This window comes from Sinohyriopsis cumingii, chromosome 10 (assembly GCF_028554795.1).
Source record: "Sinohyriopsis cumingii isolate HCF-2022 chromosome 10, ASM2855479v2, whole genome shotgun sequence".
Classification (NCBI taxonomy): Eukaryota; Metazoa; Mollusca; class Bivalvia; order Unionida; family Unionidae; genus Sinohyriopsis; species Sinohyriopsis cumingii.
The window spans coordinates 1,415,631-1,430,652 of NC_142970.1; the positions used below are offsets into that span (position 1 = coordinate 1,415,631).

At 36.1% G+C, this 15,022-nt stretch overlaps 1 protein-coding gene across 5 annotated transcripts in view; it reads left to right on the forward strand.

Annotated features, from left to right (window-relative positions):
• The window catches only part of LOC149789481 (electroneutral sodium bicarbonate exchanger 1-like), a 258,615-nt gene that overhangs the window by 190,333 nt on the left and 53,260 nt on the right, over positions 1-15,022 (forward strand). For all 5 annotated transcript variants that reach the window (XR_016423667.1, XM_089971498.1, XM_089971496.1 and 2 more), the window contains 2 exons: positions 3,080-3,152; positions 5,580-5,648. Coding sequence is in view for 4 of the 5 variants with exons in the window: in XM_089971498.1 (XP_089827624.1) it covers positions 3,080-3,152; positions 5,580-5,648 (142 nt within the window). In the remaining variant the exon portion in view is untranslated. The remainder of the gene's footprint in view (positions 1-3,079; positions 3,153-5,579; positions 5,649-15,022) is intronic.

Here is a 15,022-nt window from a genome sequence, read left to right on the forward strand (position 1 = left end):
GCAGGTTTCTTTCGATATTCACAAAATCTGAAGTAAAAGTTATGTGCAAGCTGAAAGCATGTATTGATTGATAATTATTCTTGCTGTAGTCCTTCAGATGCATAGGTAGGTGTACAAGCATTAATTATTGGAAATTTGCAATGGATAAATGTACACAGAAACGCATATGAGAAAATTTTAGCAGTATGTAATTTGTACAGACACTGTTCATAGACCCTGGAACCTAATGAACCGTACACGTACTTTGTCTTTCTTAACCTAATTTTGCTGTTAATTTTTCCCACTGAATTCAGACACATAATGATCTGTAACAAAATTATTGAATATTTTAAATATGTATGCAATTTTTGCAATGGAATTATATGTATGATGGATTAATTGCAAGCCCCGACGGTACGATATCAGACGGCAAGTAAACGGTGTCAATACTCTGTTCATGCTGTATATTAGATGTTGAATTCAGACACAATGATCTGGGACAAAATTATTGAATATTGTAATTGTTTGTGCTATTTTTCAATGGAATTTCATGCATTATGGATGAACTGCATGCCATTACGGCATGATAATAAACGGTGTTGATACCCCATTCAACATGTACATTAGACATGAATACACATATATGTGCCAGTGAGTTGTTTCCTGAGAAAAGTAAAATCCTGTAAAACCCCGCATTAACGCAACCCCGATATTGACGTAGTCCAATTTTTAGGACCCCATTTATCTCGTTAAAGTGGTATTCCACTGTATTGTATACTCATCTTTCTGGGTTTCCTTCATACCATCATGGCATGGTGGAAACAGCATGCCTTTCTTGCCAGACAATTGCTTGCCATTTTACCATAGGTGTCAGCCCCTTAAGATGAAAACCTGGATGCCAGACCAATGAAAACCTTACAAAGACCAAAAAAAACTTACACAAAAAAATGCATTCATACATTATGTAAGATCAACAGTTTTAAAACAGCAAATGCTATACACAAAGTATTTTTACACGTTTACATAATTATTTGCATTTCTAAAACTTTATTTGATTCTTTTTACTTATAACACTATCATCTTCCTGCTTTGGCTAAGTAAAGAAGCTTTTGGTGGATGCTCCCTACATCATTTCAAAATTTCTTTCATGCAGTTTTGTCCTGAAGTGTGTGTGTGTGTGTGTGTGTGTGTGTGTGATTTAGATTTTTAAAGTAACTTTTAAAAACTTAAGTCATATCGCTACGATGTCTGCAGTGTGACAGTTTATAGTGATGTCTAGCACTGGGGCATCATGCTGCAGACATGTAGCATGATGTCTCACCCAGTCACGTTATCCTGACACTAACACTAACCTCTTAATGCTGAGCGCCAAGCGAGGCAGCTGTTAGTACCATTTTTGTACGTCTTTGGTATGCTTCTGCCGGGGTTCAAACCCGCGACCTCCCGCATCCAAGGTGGATGCTCTAACCACCAGGCCACAGGAGCAGTCTTGTCCTGAAGTGTTCCTCCAGATCATATATGCTTGACACCACCACTTTAATGTCTTTACTGCATATTTTACTAAAAGCCAGGGAAGACTTTAATCCAATCAGCCTGAAACTTGCCATGACCTCGGTCAGTGTCTTTAAGCTTGCATTTCTTTGAGTTAGGCTCAGCCATTTGATGGATGGTATATTTCAGCTAGATGAGAGAAATATAAAAAAAACATAATTAAAAAATTTAGATTTGACATGTGATATAGGAAGATCTCACTATTACAAATGTGTTAATGAATTTATATTTTCCCCCATAAACCCCAGGATGTTACGCCATTAACTCTCCCAAAATTGAAATCTGGAAATAAAAAAATTGACACAGTAGCAGTCCAGAAGTTTATACCTTGTAAGCTGTTGATTGTTTCTGTTAAAATTGCATATCTGGTGTTTGAAAAGTTATGAATTTGCTATATGGTATGCCGATTTTGATCACAAACTTGATATAAATTGCAGTGTTACGTATTTTCAAGCCACAAGAGCAACGTCACTCAGCATCTGTACTATGTCCGTCATTATGGCAATGCATCTTCCTGTTTGCATTACGTATTGAACAAACTTTATTCAAAACTATAACAGCATGGTAAATTCTAGTGCTAAAATCAGAGTATTTATTTTTAATTAGTATATTGTTAAAATTTTAATGAATCTACTTTATCTCCACACAGAAAAGTTGGGAGAATTACGAATACTCCAGCATGACTGGCCACACTATGTAAAGTATGAAAATTGATGCACACTTTATTCATTTGGTAGTAATAAGTATAAATAATAAAATAATAATTTATGAAATAAGAAAACGTACTTACTGTACAGGAAGTTAGTCAGTATTAGGAATCTGAGTGAGCGTCAAATTTCAGAGCAATAAACTACAAGATCTTCACACACAGGAGTTGAACCATGAATGAAACTCGTTTCATTATCAAAGGAAAAGTGCAGTTTTGAGTATGATCGGATTGGTTGTTTCAAGCCACCCTAGTCTCACTGAATTCTTGTTCTAAAAAAATTATGCCTAGAGTCCTGGATGCACACAAAAAGAGAAAATCAAAATTAAACATTTTGTACAAAAAGAACCATACAAAACAGTTGTACAGTTATACACTGACGAAAAAGAAAAATTCCGTACAAATTTTGGGTAGACCGTACAAGTTGTCATCAATGTATTATGCCCAAGGCTTACAAAAAGTTGAGATAAAAATTATAATAATCCCATATTTTATGTAAACAGTATATTTAGTTAGCCAGTAAGATGAACTATGTAGATAACTGTGTAACATAACTTAAAGTGCTGATCTAATCATTAGGCATTATGTATTATCGATGGTTTGATATCTAGTTACATCTAATTTGAATTATATAACTTGTACAAAATGTAAAATAATATATTTTAACTGTCTTTTATCCAGATTTCATGAAATGTTCATGCTAAATTAAATATTATTCTGTAGTAACATAAAATTTACAGAAGAAAAATGATCTTGCAGAAAATGCTTGTCTGAGTAGAAATGGTTACATTAAGTCTAACCATTTGTCCTGTTTCTCCTGAAATCAGTATGTTTTTGTTTCAGAGAGCAGAGAGTGACTGCACTTATGGTTGGAATACTGAGTGGCTTATCTGTCTTCCTCACTAGTGTTTTAAAGGTAATTTCTTAGTTACCATATTTCATATATTTTTTCGTACATGAAAAAATAATTATATGTACAAAACATAAATATTATTTTGGAGTACTGACCGTATACGAACAATAAAGGGTTTGGACCAAAACAAGGTTTATGTAACACATGATGCTTGGCAACCTAACAGCACTAAATTGTAAAAAAAAATTAAGCATAACATTGCCTGTCTAATGATGTGTGTGTGTGTGTGTGTGTGTGAGAGAGAGAGAGAGAGAGAGAGATAGAGGGAGGTAATAATATGTAAAATTATGTCCATGCTGAGTGTATTTTTTAAAAATTGTTGTGGGTAAATTTATGAAGATGAACCACGTGAAATCAGCTTGTAACATTACTTGCAATTTGCGATATTTTTTCAGTGAATGACACATTCACTGAAAAAACATAAAATTGCAAGTAATGTTGCGAGCTGATTCGGCGTGGATCACACACATTGTAGATAGTCACTATGTACATTCAAGAGAGAGAGAGCGAGTTACAGGGTGATTGTAATCTTTATTGTTCATTTACCTGACCACTGTGTTATACCTTATGTAAACACTACAAGGGTACTATTATGTTCCATTATTCCATTCCATGGCTATTAAAACCTGAATAAATAAATCTTGTTGTAATTATAAGATCCATTGTCACTGGGCCACATGGCTATGCAGATGTATTTTACACACTAATTAAATACACTTTGATCTTTATCTTGGTCTTTTCCAATAAATACTGGATTGAACACAAGATTCACTTGAACAGATTAGTGAGGTGCTATGTAGGGAAATGAGGCTACCCATGGGATATTGAGAATGTGTCCGACAAGCCCATTGGCTTAAGAACATTATTAACTTACTGATACTTGTGCTGAAGCCAGCTGAAAAAAAATGGCAAATGAATTTAATAAGGCTATATATTATTATTCTTTGTTTTAAAACTAAAAGGACAGTATTTTTGATCACTTTGGCAAATGTAAATCTGCACAGTATAACATTTTATATATGAAAAATAACTGCTTGTGTACAAAAAATAATGCTATATTATTATTTGTATAGCTTGATGATGTGCAAAAAATTAAAGGCTATGAAAAATAACATGAAATACTGTACAAAGAATTGTCCACTATAAAATTGTTCCAGACTTAGGGTGGAAACTGAATTGTCAGAAATGATGTCCTATACCATAATGATGGTAAGACTTTGGACACTCTAAGTCTTGAGACACCTTAATTATTTTCAAAACTAATTTTTTATGACCTATAAAGTTGGGACACAAAATTATGAAATTTTTTTCATGCACCGTGTACTTTAAGTCTTGGGACAACTTGGAATTTTTATTCTAGTCATTGCTTGATATATTTTATCAAATGTGATGTTATTTTAAAACAACAAGGTGGAAATTATTAGAGATCATCATTATTTAATCCTGTCCCAAGACATACTGGCTTATAAATATATTTTGACATATTTTTCCTAAAGTTTCATGTAAGAAAAACAGAGTATTTACTAAATTTGCAAGAATTAAAGTAATGCTGCAAGATTTGACTTTAATTAAGTCAGTGGTATAAATCTAGTAGCATGCTCTTAGGATAATGTGTATATCAACATATAAATTTTGTCAAAAGTGTTTGGTTTTAAAAATGTTCATCAAGTATAAATTTGTTGATAAAATTAGAAGAGTTGAATGTAAAAATACAAACCAGAAATCTCCAGTTAATGAGACTGAATTTGATCTCTACCTTTTGGCAAAGAAGTATTGTGTAACTAGTTACAAAACATAATTTAGAATAAGCTTCTCTTACCAAAAAACAACATACCATTCATCTATACAAATCAAGATAAATAATGTAGCATAGTTTCCTTTGCTATTATTGAGAAAACAAAGCAACAAATCTCCAAAATTAAACAAACATTCTTTAATTATTCTAATCTAGTTCAGCAAATGAAGACATCAGAATGTAAATAATATGATGTGGGAAATATGGCACCTTTAAAAGGAAAATTGAATAATACTTTATACTTGGTAATTTTTGACAATTATTTTATATTTACTTGGGACTGATGATTGGAAATGGAGAAATTGAAATGGCTTATAATTTCCAGTATCCTTCCACCACATGTTGACTTAATTGTGATGTTAGACTCACAACCAGGGGTTTGAATCCTGTGCAGACAGATTTTCCAATATATCTCCATGCAAGGAGCTTAATTCCCATTGCAGCATGGAATCAATCCTTCATACTAGTTTGTATATTGTAAATAAATCCAGTTGTGCTACTTTTTGTGAGGGGATTCATGCTTATAAAAAAACACTTTGTTCTTTAGTTTGCTCTCTAATTTTAAAGATTCGTTAACATTTTGGTTTTAGATCGGGTATTAAACCAAAGTTATTATTTTTATTTCCCTTACACAGCATATTCCAATGCCAGTGCTGTATGGTGTATTCTTGTACATGGGAGTTGCAGCCTTACGGGGAATGCAGGTAGGAAGAAAGAAATACAAGTGACATCGTGCCGTGTAGAAACAGTGTACTTGAAACCTAACTGTCCACATATTTACAAAATCTTTGATTTGGTACTCATTGGTGAAAAAATTAATTTACATAATTGAGATTTTTTAAGTTGAAATTTATGTACCAAAAGAATGTTGCTAGAAATAGGTTATTGTAGGAATGCTTAGTGAAAATAATAAAATCCAAAATCCAAGTTACCATCATTTGAGTTTAAGAGAGCATATTTTATTTACGAAAAAGTGCAATTTTAAAATGATTTTCTCTAAGAATCTCAGAAGTGCCCTCTGTGGACAAGCATCCTCCATAAAGAGTAGGCGTCCTCTGTGGACAGCCATTCTTCATAAAGAGAAGCTGTCCTTGGTAGACAAGCATCCTTCTTAAAGGGTGGGTATCCTCTGTAAACAAACTTCATTCATATACAGTAGGTGACTTCTGTGGACATGCATCCTTCATAAAGGGTGGGCATCCTCTGTAGACAAACTTCGTTCATATACAATAGGTGATCTCTGTTGACGAGCATTCTTCATATACAGTAGATGTCCTTTGATGCAGATTTCATTGTAGTGTTCATAATTATTGTTCTTGCCAGATAGCACTTAGCTTAATTACCATCTAATTTTAAAGTTCTGTTTTTGCAAAGAGTTGCATTTGAAGCTTGCACATTGCTCAGATACTCATTGCTGTCACTCTCCTCTTCTTTGGTAATTAGAAATTTGGCTATTTAGGTTTTAAAACATATATCCCAAAAAACTTCTTAAATTACAGTATCGTGACAAAAGTGATTCATCAGTGTGATGCATCATCTTGCACCTGAAATGGATGTCTGTATGAAGAAATTTAAAAACGAAGAGTATGTAGGATTATACTAAGGTGCTTATTGCTACATGTCCCTTGGAACAGTTGTACACCACTGATTTAAATATGAGGACCTCTCCTTCAGAAAGTTTTGCAGACACACACACACACACACACCCAGTCACATGTAAATAGTGCTGTCTGGACAAGCAAGAATCACTGCGAACCTATGTAAATTTGCAGACCCCGTGGAATAAACCTGTGGCCCACAGGTTGGGAACCACTGCCTAAGAATCAATAACTTATGCACTCTCCTTGGAATACACTAGTATAAATAGTATAAATTTTTTGTGTGGCAATGAAGTATTGACTGTCAAATTACAGTGAGATCATCAGCAGGATCTTGTCAGTATTTATCTGAAGTTGGAATTTGAGGGTCGTCCTGATATTTTCAATAATATTAATATATGGGCTCTGTGAGGGCCATGTCAACCAGTTAATGTACATTGTTTTGGAAACCATTAGTGAAGCATAATTTCAGTATTTCTCATAAATATGCACAACAAAAGTGCATTATCAACAACGCAAAGAAATAAGCTCATACATATCAGTGCTTGTTTTATTGATCAATAAGTGACAGTGCTTGTTTTATTGATCAATAAGTGACAGTGCTTATTTTACTGATCAATAAGTGACAGTGCTTGAAAGAGAAACTTGATTGCCTTATTCAGGCAGCATGAAAGATGTTGGGTCAACATTCTGAGAAAATTTTACTTTGGCTCTCACTGATTGGTTAAGCAGATTTATGCATATTCATTAGAAATTATTAAATCTTATCAGACAGAGCTTTGGGTGAAAACATAGCTTAGTGGATTTCTTTCCATTTCTTGTAATGATATCAATCTTGCAATGATGCATCCTTGAAGGGAGGGTCAGTAGTCAACCTAAAAAATGTAACTCCAGCTTGGAAAATGTTGTTTTGAGAACAGACCACAAATGACTATCAATGTGCAAATTGCCATTAATTTTCACCAATGGTCCCATTTCATTTTTTGTTAAACAGCCCTTTTCAGGTCCCCAGATAGCCAGGTGGCCTAAAGTGCTTGCCTTTACTGCAATCTCATCTCTGTCTGTGTGAGTTTGAGTCTATCTGGGTGTGTGAGAAAGCTTGCCTTCCCATGGGGCATTGTTTCTTCTTTTTCCTGAGTTCTTTCTCAGCCATTTATACTGGCCATCATGTATAGCCTATCATATGCTGAAAAATGGCATTAAAGCCACAACAACAAGAACATCCCATAGATTTTGTCTTATCGTTGATGTGCACTATATGGTCAGTAACACTGGTAGGTAATGTTCATCACATTTTATCCAGAAACCACCACCTGACAGTCATCACTGAATAACACTCTTCCATCATCCATTTTGCAGGGCCATCCAATTCCTTCCTGCACCATTTAATTCAAGTCACTTTGGAGGTATCAAGTTTCTTCTGGACAAGAGACTAAAATAACCCTTAAAATTTAAGTGCCTCAGAATTGTTTTTGTGCACACTGGTATCAGGACTGATTTAATTCACTTGCCAGATCCACCAAACTCTCCTTCCTGTTTCTTTTTACAAGCCAAAGTAGAACCTGGTCACCATGCACAGAACATGTTGCACCCAAAGTTTTCCTTTGAATATACACCTTGGTCACATTAGGGGTAGGAAAAATCTCCACTACCTACAGAATCTTGGAATCTAAGGAAGATGAAAATTTTTACCTTTTCTGTTTGAAAACATATAAATGATAGGGAGAAACTTTTCCCAATTATTTTCCTTGTTGCTCCTTAGTGGCTGTGGTTGTTTAATCAGTTTCAGTTTTTGCTGGATACAGCATACATCATATCCTATAATAAATTCCTACTTATATCTTGTGGATTGTTGGTATACCATCAACAAAGCTGATATAATATTCGGTGTTACAGGGACTGCTTACAGGACTCACACCACTCATTTGGCATATCTACAAAAGCTTGTTTTATTATTATTGTTGTTAAACATTGCATGGTCTTAAAAGTACTTGTGCATCTATCTTTTTGTTTATTACTGTTGTTTTCAGAGTTTCTTTGCAGGAGCTATGCCTAAAAAGAGTGGGGGGAAATGTGGGCCTAAGATGGTTCCATGGGATACCCACACCACCTGTTTTTCTTGCACAAGTTGGTGATGAACAGACAGGTACCCACTCTACTATCTCTGTTCCAGCAGGTATGGGATGTACCAAGAGCCACTGTGCATATCAGGGGAGCAGGAACTGGCCTTCCTACTCCTCATTGCAATACCTGTCCTTCCTCATTGTTGTCTCAGGGTCTGTCAGTACTAAGAAAGGACAATATAGCCCTTCTCACATGGACACTCCATCATCCCAAGTGCACACGTGATTAGTCTCTTCAGAGTAGGGAGGAGCAACAGCTTCTCCAAGCCCACAAGGTGGAGAGTGAGGCATCCCCAGTGAGGGAGGAGCAGTGCCCTTTATAAGTCCAAAGGGAGGAGAGTGAGACACACATACCCATGTGATGGAGGAAAAGCCTTCTCTAGGTACATAGCTCTGTGACTGTAGAGATTGAGTTGAGCCCTCTCCCCCTTTCCCTGTGAAGGATGAGCAGCACCCTCACACATCAGGTAATTCTGAAGTGACTGGCAGTTTGAGCCTTCCTAGTTGAGGAGAGCTACAGTTGAGCTCAATGTTTTTGAGGAGGGATCCTCTTAAATATTAGGCTGATAAATCAGTCTCAAACCTGTACTGATACTGACTGATGTTTTCCAGGAAAATTGCACTTGTTCTTTAAAATGTGAAATTGCATGCAGACACTTCTGTCCACACACATGGGTGTGCATTTTAGACACTTACTGGTATATCTTGTGGCTCTGAGTTACAGCAGAAGGGTCCTCTCGGTGATCTGTACAGAATATTTCTGGATCTAATCCTATGTTTCACAAGTTATAAATGTACGTAGACTAACACAACCCTAACTTCTGTGGCCATTTTGAATTTGGGCTGCTTTATTACATATCAAAGTCACCAGGCATCAGTCACCAGTACTTTGGTACAGTGATAGGGATTGGGTTGAGAAATACGTTTTTGCTAGACATATTCTCGGCAGGCTTATTGTCCTGTCCAGTTCAGTGTCAAGAAGGGTCCAGCCCCTTCACAAGCGGTCCATCTACCCATTGATCTTCAAGTGAATGAGTATACTTGTTGGCCACCTGGTGACAGATCTGTTCATTTTGAGCTCTCAAGCCCCCCAGCCAGAGGCATTGGGAGGGTTTGGGAGTATGCATATTCACCACCAATCCTGGTATGGAAATACAAGGGGTCAGTAGTGAGAGTAAATCTCAGGTGGGACAAGTCCTGGGTAAATGATCTACAATGCTAATTGCATTGCCCCATTGAGTTATTAAGTTTTGCAGCTGGTTAACTTTTCCCTCTGGCTTTTTAATGGGAAGACACAAAGGCTTCTGTTATATAAACTCAGCCCCACCCAAGCATCATGGTAGAGTGGATATTGATCACAATATGGATTTATCAGACCTATTGTGACTTGAATTTGTCAGAATCTTTTACCCAGTTTCCCAATTGGAATTGTCATTTGTGTTGACATGCCTCTATTTATTTGAACCCTTAGCTAGCACCTTTTTGAAGCTGCTATCATGAAAACATGTCTCTTGATAGCTCTTGTTTATTCACGCAATGTCAGTGAATTGCATACCCTTTCAGAGGACACAAACTATCTCCAGTTCAAATCATGATGATGCAAACAGGTTTCAAAGCAAAATAATACTGCCATCAGCAGGGAATCAAAGACTGACCATACACCAGTCAATCTTTAGAGGTGGTGATGCAGGACCTGGTCTGTGTACACAGACACTATGTGAAATATATATAGTAATGCCATGGGACCTGGCAGTTCCTCTTCTGGTTAATCCCTGGCATCAGTAGTAAGGTGAGCAATATACTAAGCATATTCTGAGTTCACAAAAGATCCCTATATCAGCAAGTCACGCGTTTCAACTGAATGTGGCAATCCATGACAATATGGGTGCCATTGGCAGGAACGCACCATCAACCTTTTCTGTGTGATCTGGCTTAACAGAAACAAGAACTGAATATGGTACATCCATTGGCTGCAAGCCAGACCATCACTAACCAGTCTAAAATCAGTAGTCTTATCATAGATGTTGAACATCTGTTTTACTATATTTGCCATGGAATTAAATTTGTAGGAAAAAGTCCGTTTTATTTCCCTTTTTCCCAGATAACGGTAATCAGAGCTTACCTGTCTGGTTTTGTGTTAGGAGTGTGGTTGACTGTCGTACTCTGAAAAATCCTTATTCCCTCCAAGGTATCCATGATACAGGTAGAATGTTGAGTATTGCCTTTTCCTATTACCTATTCACCAGGTGCTAATATAAATAGGGAATGTATGGAAAGGAAAAAGAAAATCTTTAGTAAATTGTGCATCTCCAAGAATATTTACCGAATCTCATTACTATTTCATCATCCCACTCCTTCCTACATGAATCCTCATTTAGGTAGTGCTCATTATAAACTGGCGTAAACAATGATAGAAATCTAGAGGCGGTAAAAGGATGTGTTAAGAAGCATATCTTCCTTACGAGGTCTCGTATATAGATGGCAAATATGAAGATTTTCATCTTTCTGCGATGGCTGGATTCAAGTATATAGATGGGGAAAATGAAGATTTTCATCTTTCTGCGATGGCTGGATTCAAGAGGTAGTAGAGCTTTATCTTAGCATTAATGGGATTGGGAATGTATTCTCAGAGAAACATAATTTACTATGTTTAAACAATCAACTTGTTCTGAAGTTTCACTTTGAGCTTTTGCAACAATTTTAGTGTTACTTCAAGTATTCATGCTTACCTTGTTGCAATACATTTTGATCCTCTTTTTGTGACATGTCATTTCTTTACAATTTTGAACCATTTTCTTCCTTCAGTGTTGGTTTACTTATGGGACAGACAACTTACAAATAACGTTACCAGTTTTAGAATTATTTACTTATAATATAAATTTCTGTTCACCTAAACAATAATGCTATGAGACAGGGTCTTGTTGTTGTTATAGGGTTTAACGCCATTTTTCAGCATAAGATAGGCTATACATGCTGGCCAGTATTAATGGTGGAGGAAGAACCTGGGAAAACTCCTGAAAGAACCATCTACTCATGAGAAGCTACCAGCAAGCTTTTTCACATGTCCACATTGGCCACGCCCAAGACTCAAATCCACACAGACAAAGGTGAGATGGCAGTGATCCGTGATGGAGAGCGCTTTAGACCACCCGGGGGACAGGGTCTAATCACATAACTTGTGCCCTAGTGTAAACATTAATCATTAATGTGACCCAATACTTATGTCATGATGCCTGCCTTTTTACTTTTCATATTTGTTAATGCCAGGCTAGGTTTTTGATATGGAATTTCATGGTCATGCTATTTACTTGTGCTCTCTCGTAATATCCTATGGATTGCATAATTTGCTTGCACATATTTTGTCCATATATCTGAATATGCATAGTTGCATGTCTTTGTGCATGTACCATCTTGCACGAATTTTCTTCCTGCTCAGTAACTGCTGATAGAATCCATGGATCAAACCAAATTTGATAATCATGAAGACCTGGATCAAGTTTGATTTTCACTTTTTTGCGTCAAAACGTTTCATGTAAGGTATTGAACTTACATTGGAACCAAGATCTTTTGGATTCTACCATAGTTATGGGTACTGTATGTACTGAGTCCTACTGCAAACAACATAGATCATGATCTGTTGTTGCTTAATGTGCCAGCAGAAAGGATATATGTTTCCTTTACTTCAGACAAACTACACAGACTTGCCCTTGCTTTTTGTGATGGCAAATATAGGTCCGTGCAGTTTGCAATTGGACTTGTGAGTGTAATCAGTACATTGGGTCCTTGGACACATTTCAAGCTGTAGGAGAACATTAAATGGCAACTAAAGATGAGCTGGACTGGTCTTTGACAAGTTTTTGAATAGACAACTAATCCATGTGACATCTCACCAAACTCACCAGTAAGACATTGTGCTGAAACACAAATTCATTCAAGCAACACTTCACTGAGCAAAAACTCCACAACTTATCAGAATATGCAAACTTTGTTAAAACTTGCTAAACATATGTTGAATTTTCTAATATGAAGTCCACAGAAGTCTGTGTTCTCTCCTGCAGCTGGTGCAATAATGTATTCCCCAATCCCTGTATGAGTTGCAAAAGCTTTAACCTTTAGCGTATACTGTAATCTTAACTTTGTCACTACCTTGGCAGAAAAAGCAATAATATTTTGCCATGCTTACATACTAAGTTTTATTCAATATTGAATGAATTTTATTCAGTATTATTTTACAACTCTTAAGAAAAACATCTTTGTGAACCTTTCATTAAATAATCTCAGCAGCAATTTAAAAGTGAGCTCTTTTGGTAGTTTGACAAGATGTCATTCTGGTGTGCACAGCCTGCAGATTGACAGGTTGTGTTGCCTGGCAGAGTGTCACATTTGTAATGTATATTTTGGCAATATGTCAAACAGTGAGTTGTTGGATAAGCATGTTGTCCCTTGGGCAAGTTGTTGTGCATCCATCCAGACTGACCATGGTTTTTGTTGTTAAACATTTAATGGGAAGAATGTCCAATATAATTGCATAACAAATAGTACAGTTTTAAAATTGATAGCTCATCTTCATTCCCAAAACTGTCCTTGATCCATGAATGTCACATCTTATGCAATTGCCAGTTTTGATTTACCTTTGAAATCCAAGGGTGGATCCAGATTTTTTTTTCTAACAGGGTTTGATTTATAAAAAGGACTGGTTTGTTATGTTTAATATATCCAGATTTCTGCTTTGTCACTGTAACATTCTTTTTTTTACTAAAAAATGTGTGGATGGATCCACTGAACCTCTGGATACTTCTAAATCAATCTATGATATCGTAATGCACTTTATAGTCCATGACCAAAGAAGTTTTACACTAAGTGGCATCTTTGACAATGTCAGAAAGAGTGAGACATGAAAGTCTTATTACTTTCCATATATTAATGATTTTTCTTCTCTTTGGCCTTTGTTGTTTGGTACATTTATGAAACTTGACATACAATCAAACCTGTATATAAAGGACATTTAAGGACATGACATATGCATCCTTTATATAAAGGACATAAAGGGGCATGCAAAGGTGTCATTATATAGTGCATTAAGGGGCATGCAAAGGTGTCTTTATATATAGGACATTAAGGGACATGACATCTAAAATGTCCTTTATATGCAGGACTTGAACTCTTTATGTGCTTTTCAACTCGTACAGTTAGAATTGAGTGTTTTGTAGCAGTCTGGGTACAACAGGCCTTGAACTCTTTATGTGCTTTTCAACTCATACCGTTAGAATTGAGTGTTTTGTAGCAGTCTGGGTACAACAGGCCACTTATTAAGAACCCTAGCTGGTCCAGACTAATTAGTCAGATCCTATTTATCTACTGGTATGTGCACCTGATTGTGAGAAAGATGAACCATGGCAGTCAGATTTTATGTCCCCTCTCATTACATTTGGGGGCACTTCTGGCTGTCAGCAGCAGGTGTCTTAGTTGAAAATGGGTATCAACCACTCTGAAAGGTGAATCTTGGTGACATTTGAGAATGAATGTCAGGTAAGTGTGGAGGGTGAGGAGTGCAACAGACTAGGTGTACAAGGTGTCAGTAATGTATTTTAGTCAAGTGGTATGTATGCCTGACTCTGAGACAGACAAACCAGGTTCAGTTCATGACTACAACAGGTAGAAGTAGTATCTTCACCTATTTACAGTTGCATAAAATGTGAAAAAGTAGAGGTTCTTAGGAATTATAGGATGCTGCCTTGTGGAATAATTTACTGCATTATTACATTCAGTACGAATGCAGGTTTAACAATGAATGTCAGAATCCAGTGGCAGAGAAACTAAAGAATGAAATGAACATCAGTTAAAAGTTAAGGATTGCATTGAAAATGTTAGTGTACTTTCGTGTACAGTAACTCTTAATTCCAGTCATCAACAAATGATTTTAAAATTAAAATTTCAACAAAATTCCTATAAGCATTGTCATCTGAAGGTCAAATGTTTGTACTGGCCTTTAAATAAATCTTAGTCAGCTTTTCTACACTGTACCATGATGTGTAAGGATTTTAACTGATAATCCTGAATTTGATCTTAATCTAGTCTCCCATACTCTCTTTTGAACTGTTTAATTTACAGGATATTTGTATCCTCCATTCTGTGTATCAGTAGGGAGCCCATCACATTAACCTTACTCTTTGATCTGATTGAAGGAAAATTGTATCAGTTATAAAAGGAATGATGACCAAACTTACATTACTTCATGAGACTTGGTTGGAAATGGTCATTATCCATTGGGTAGTACACATGTACTAGTTAACTGTTAGAACAATTTGGGTTTAAAAATCTGTAAATTCAGTAGCATACATATTAGGTCACAGTGTC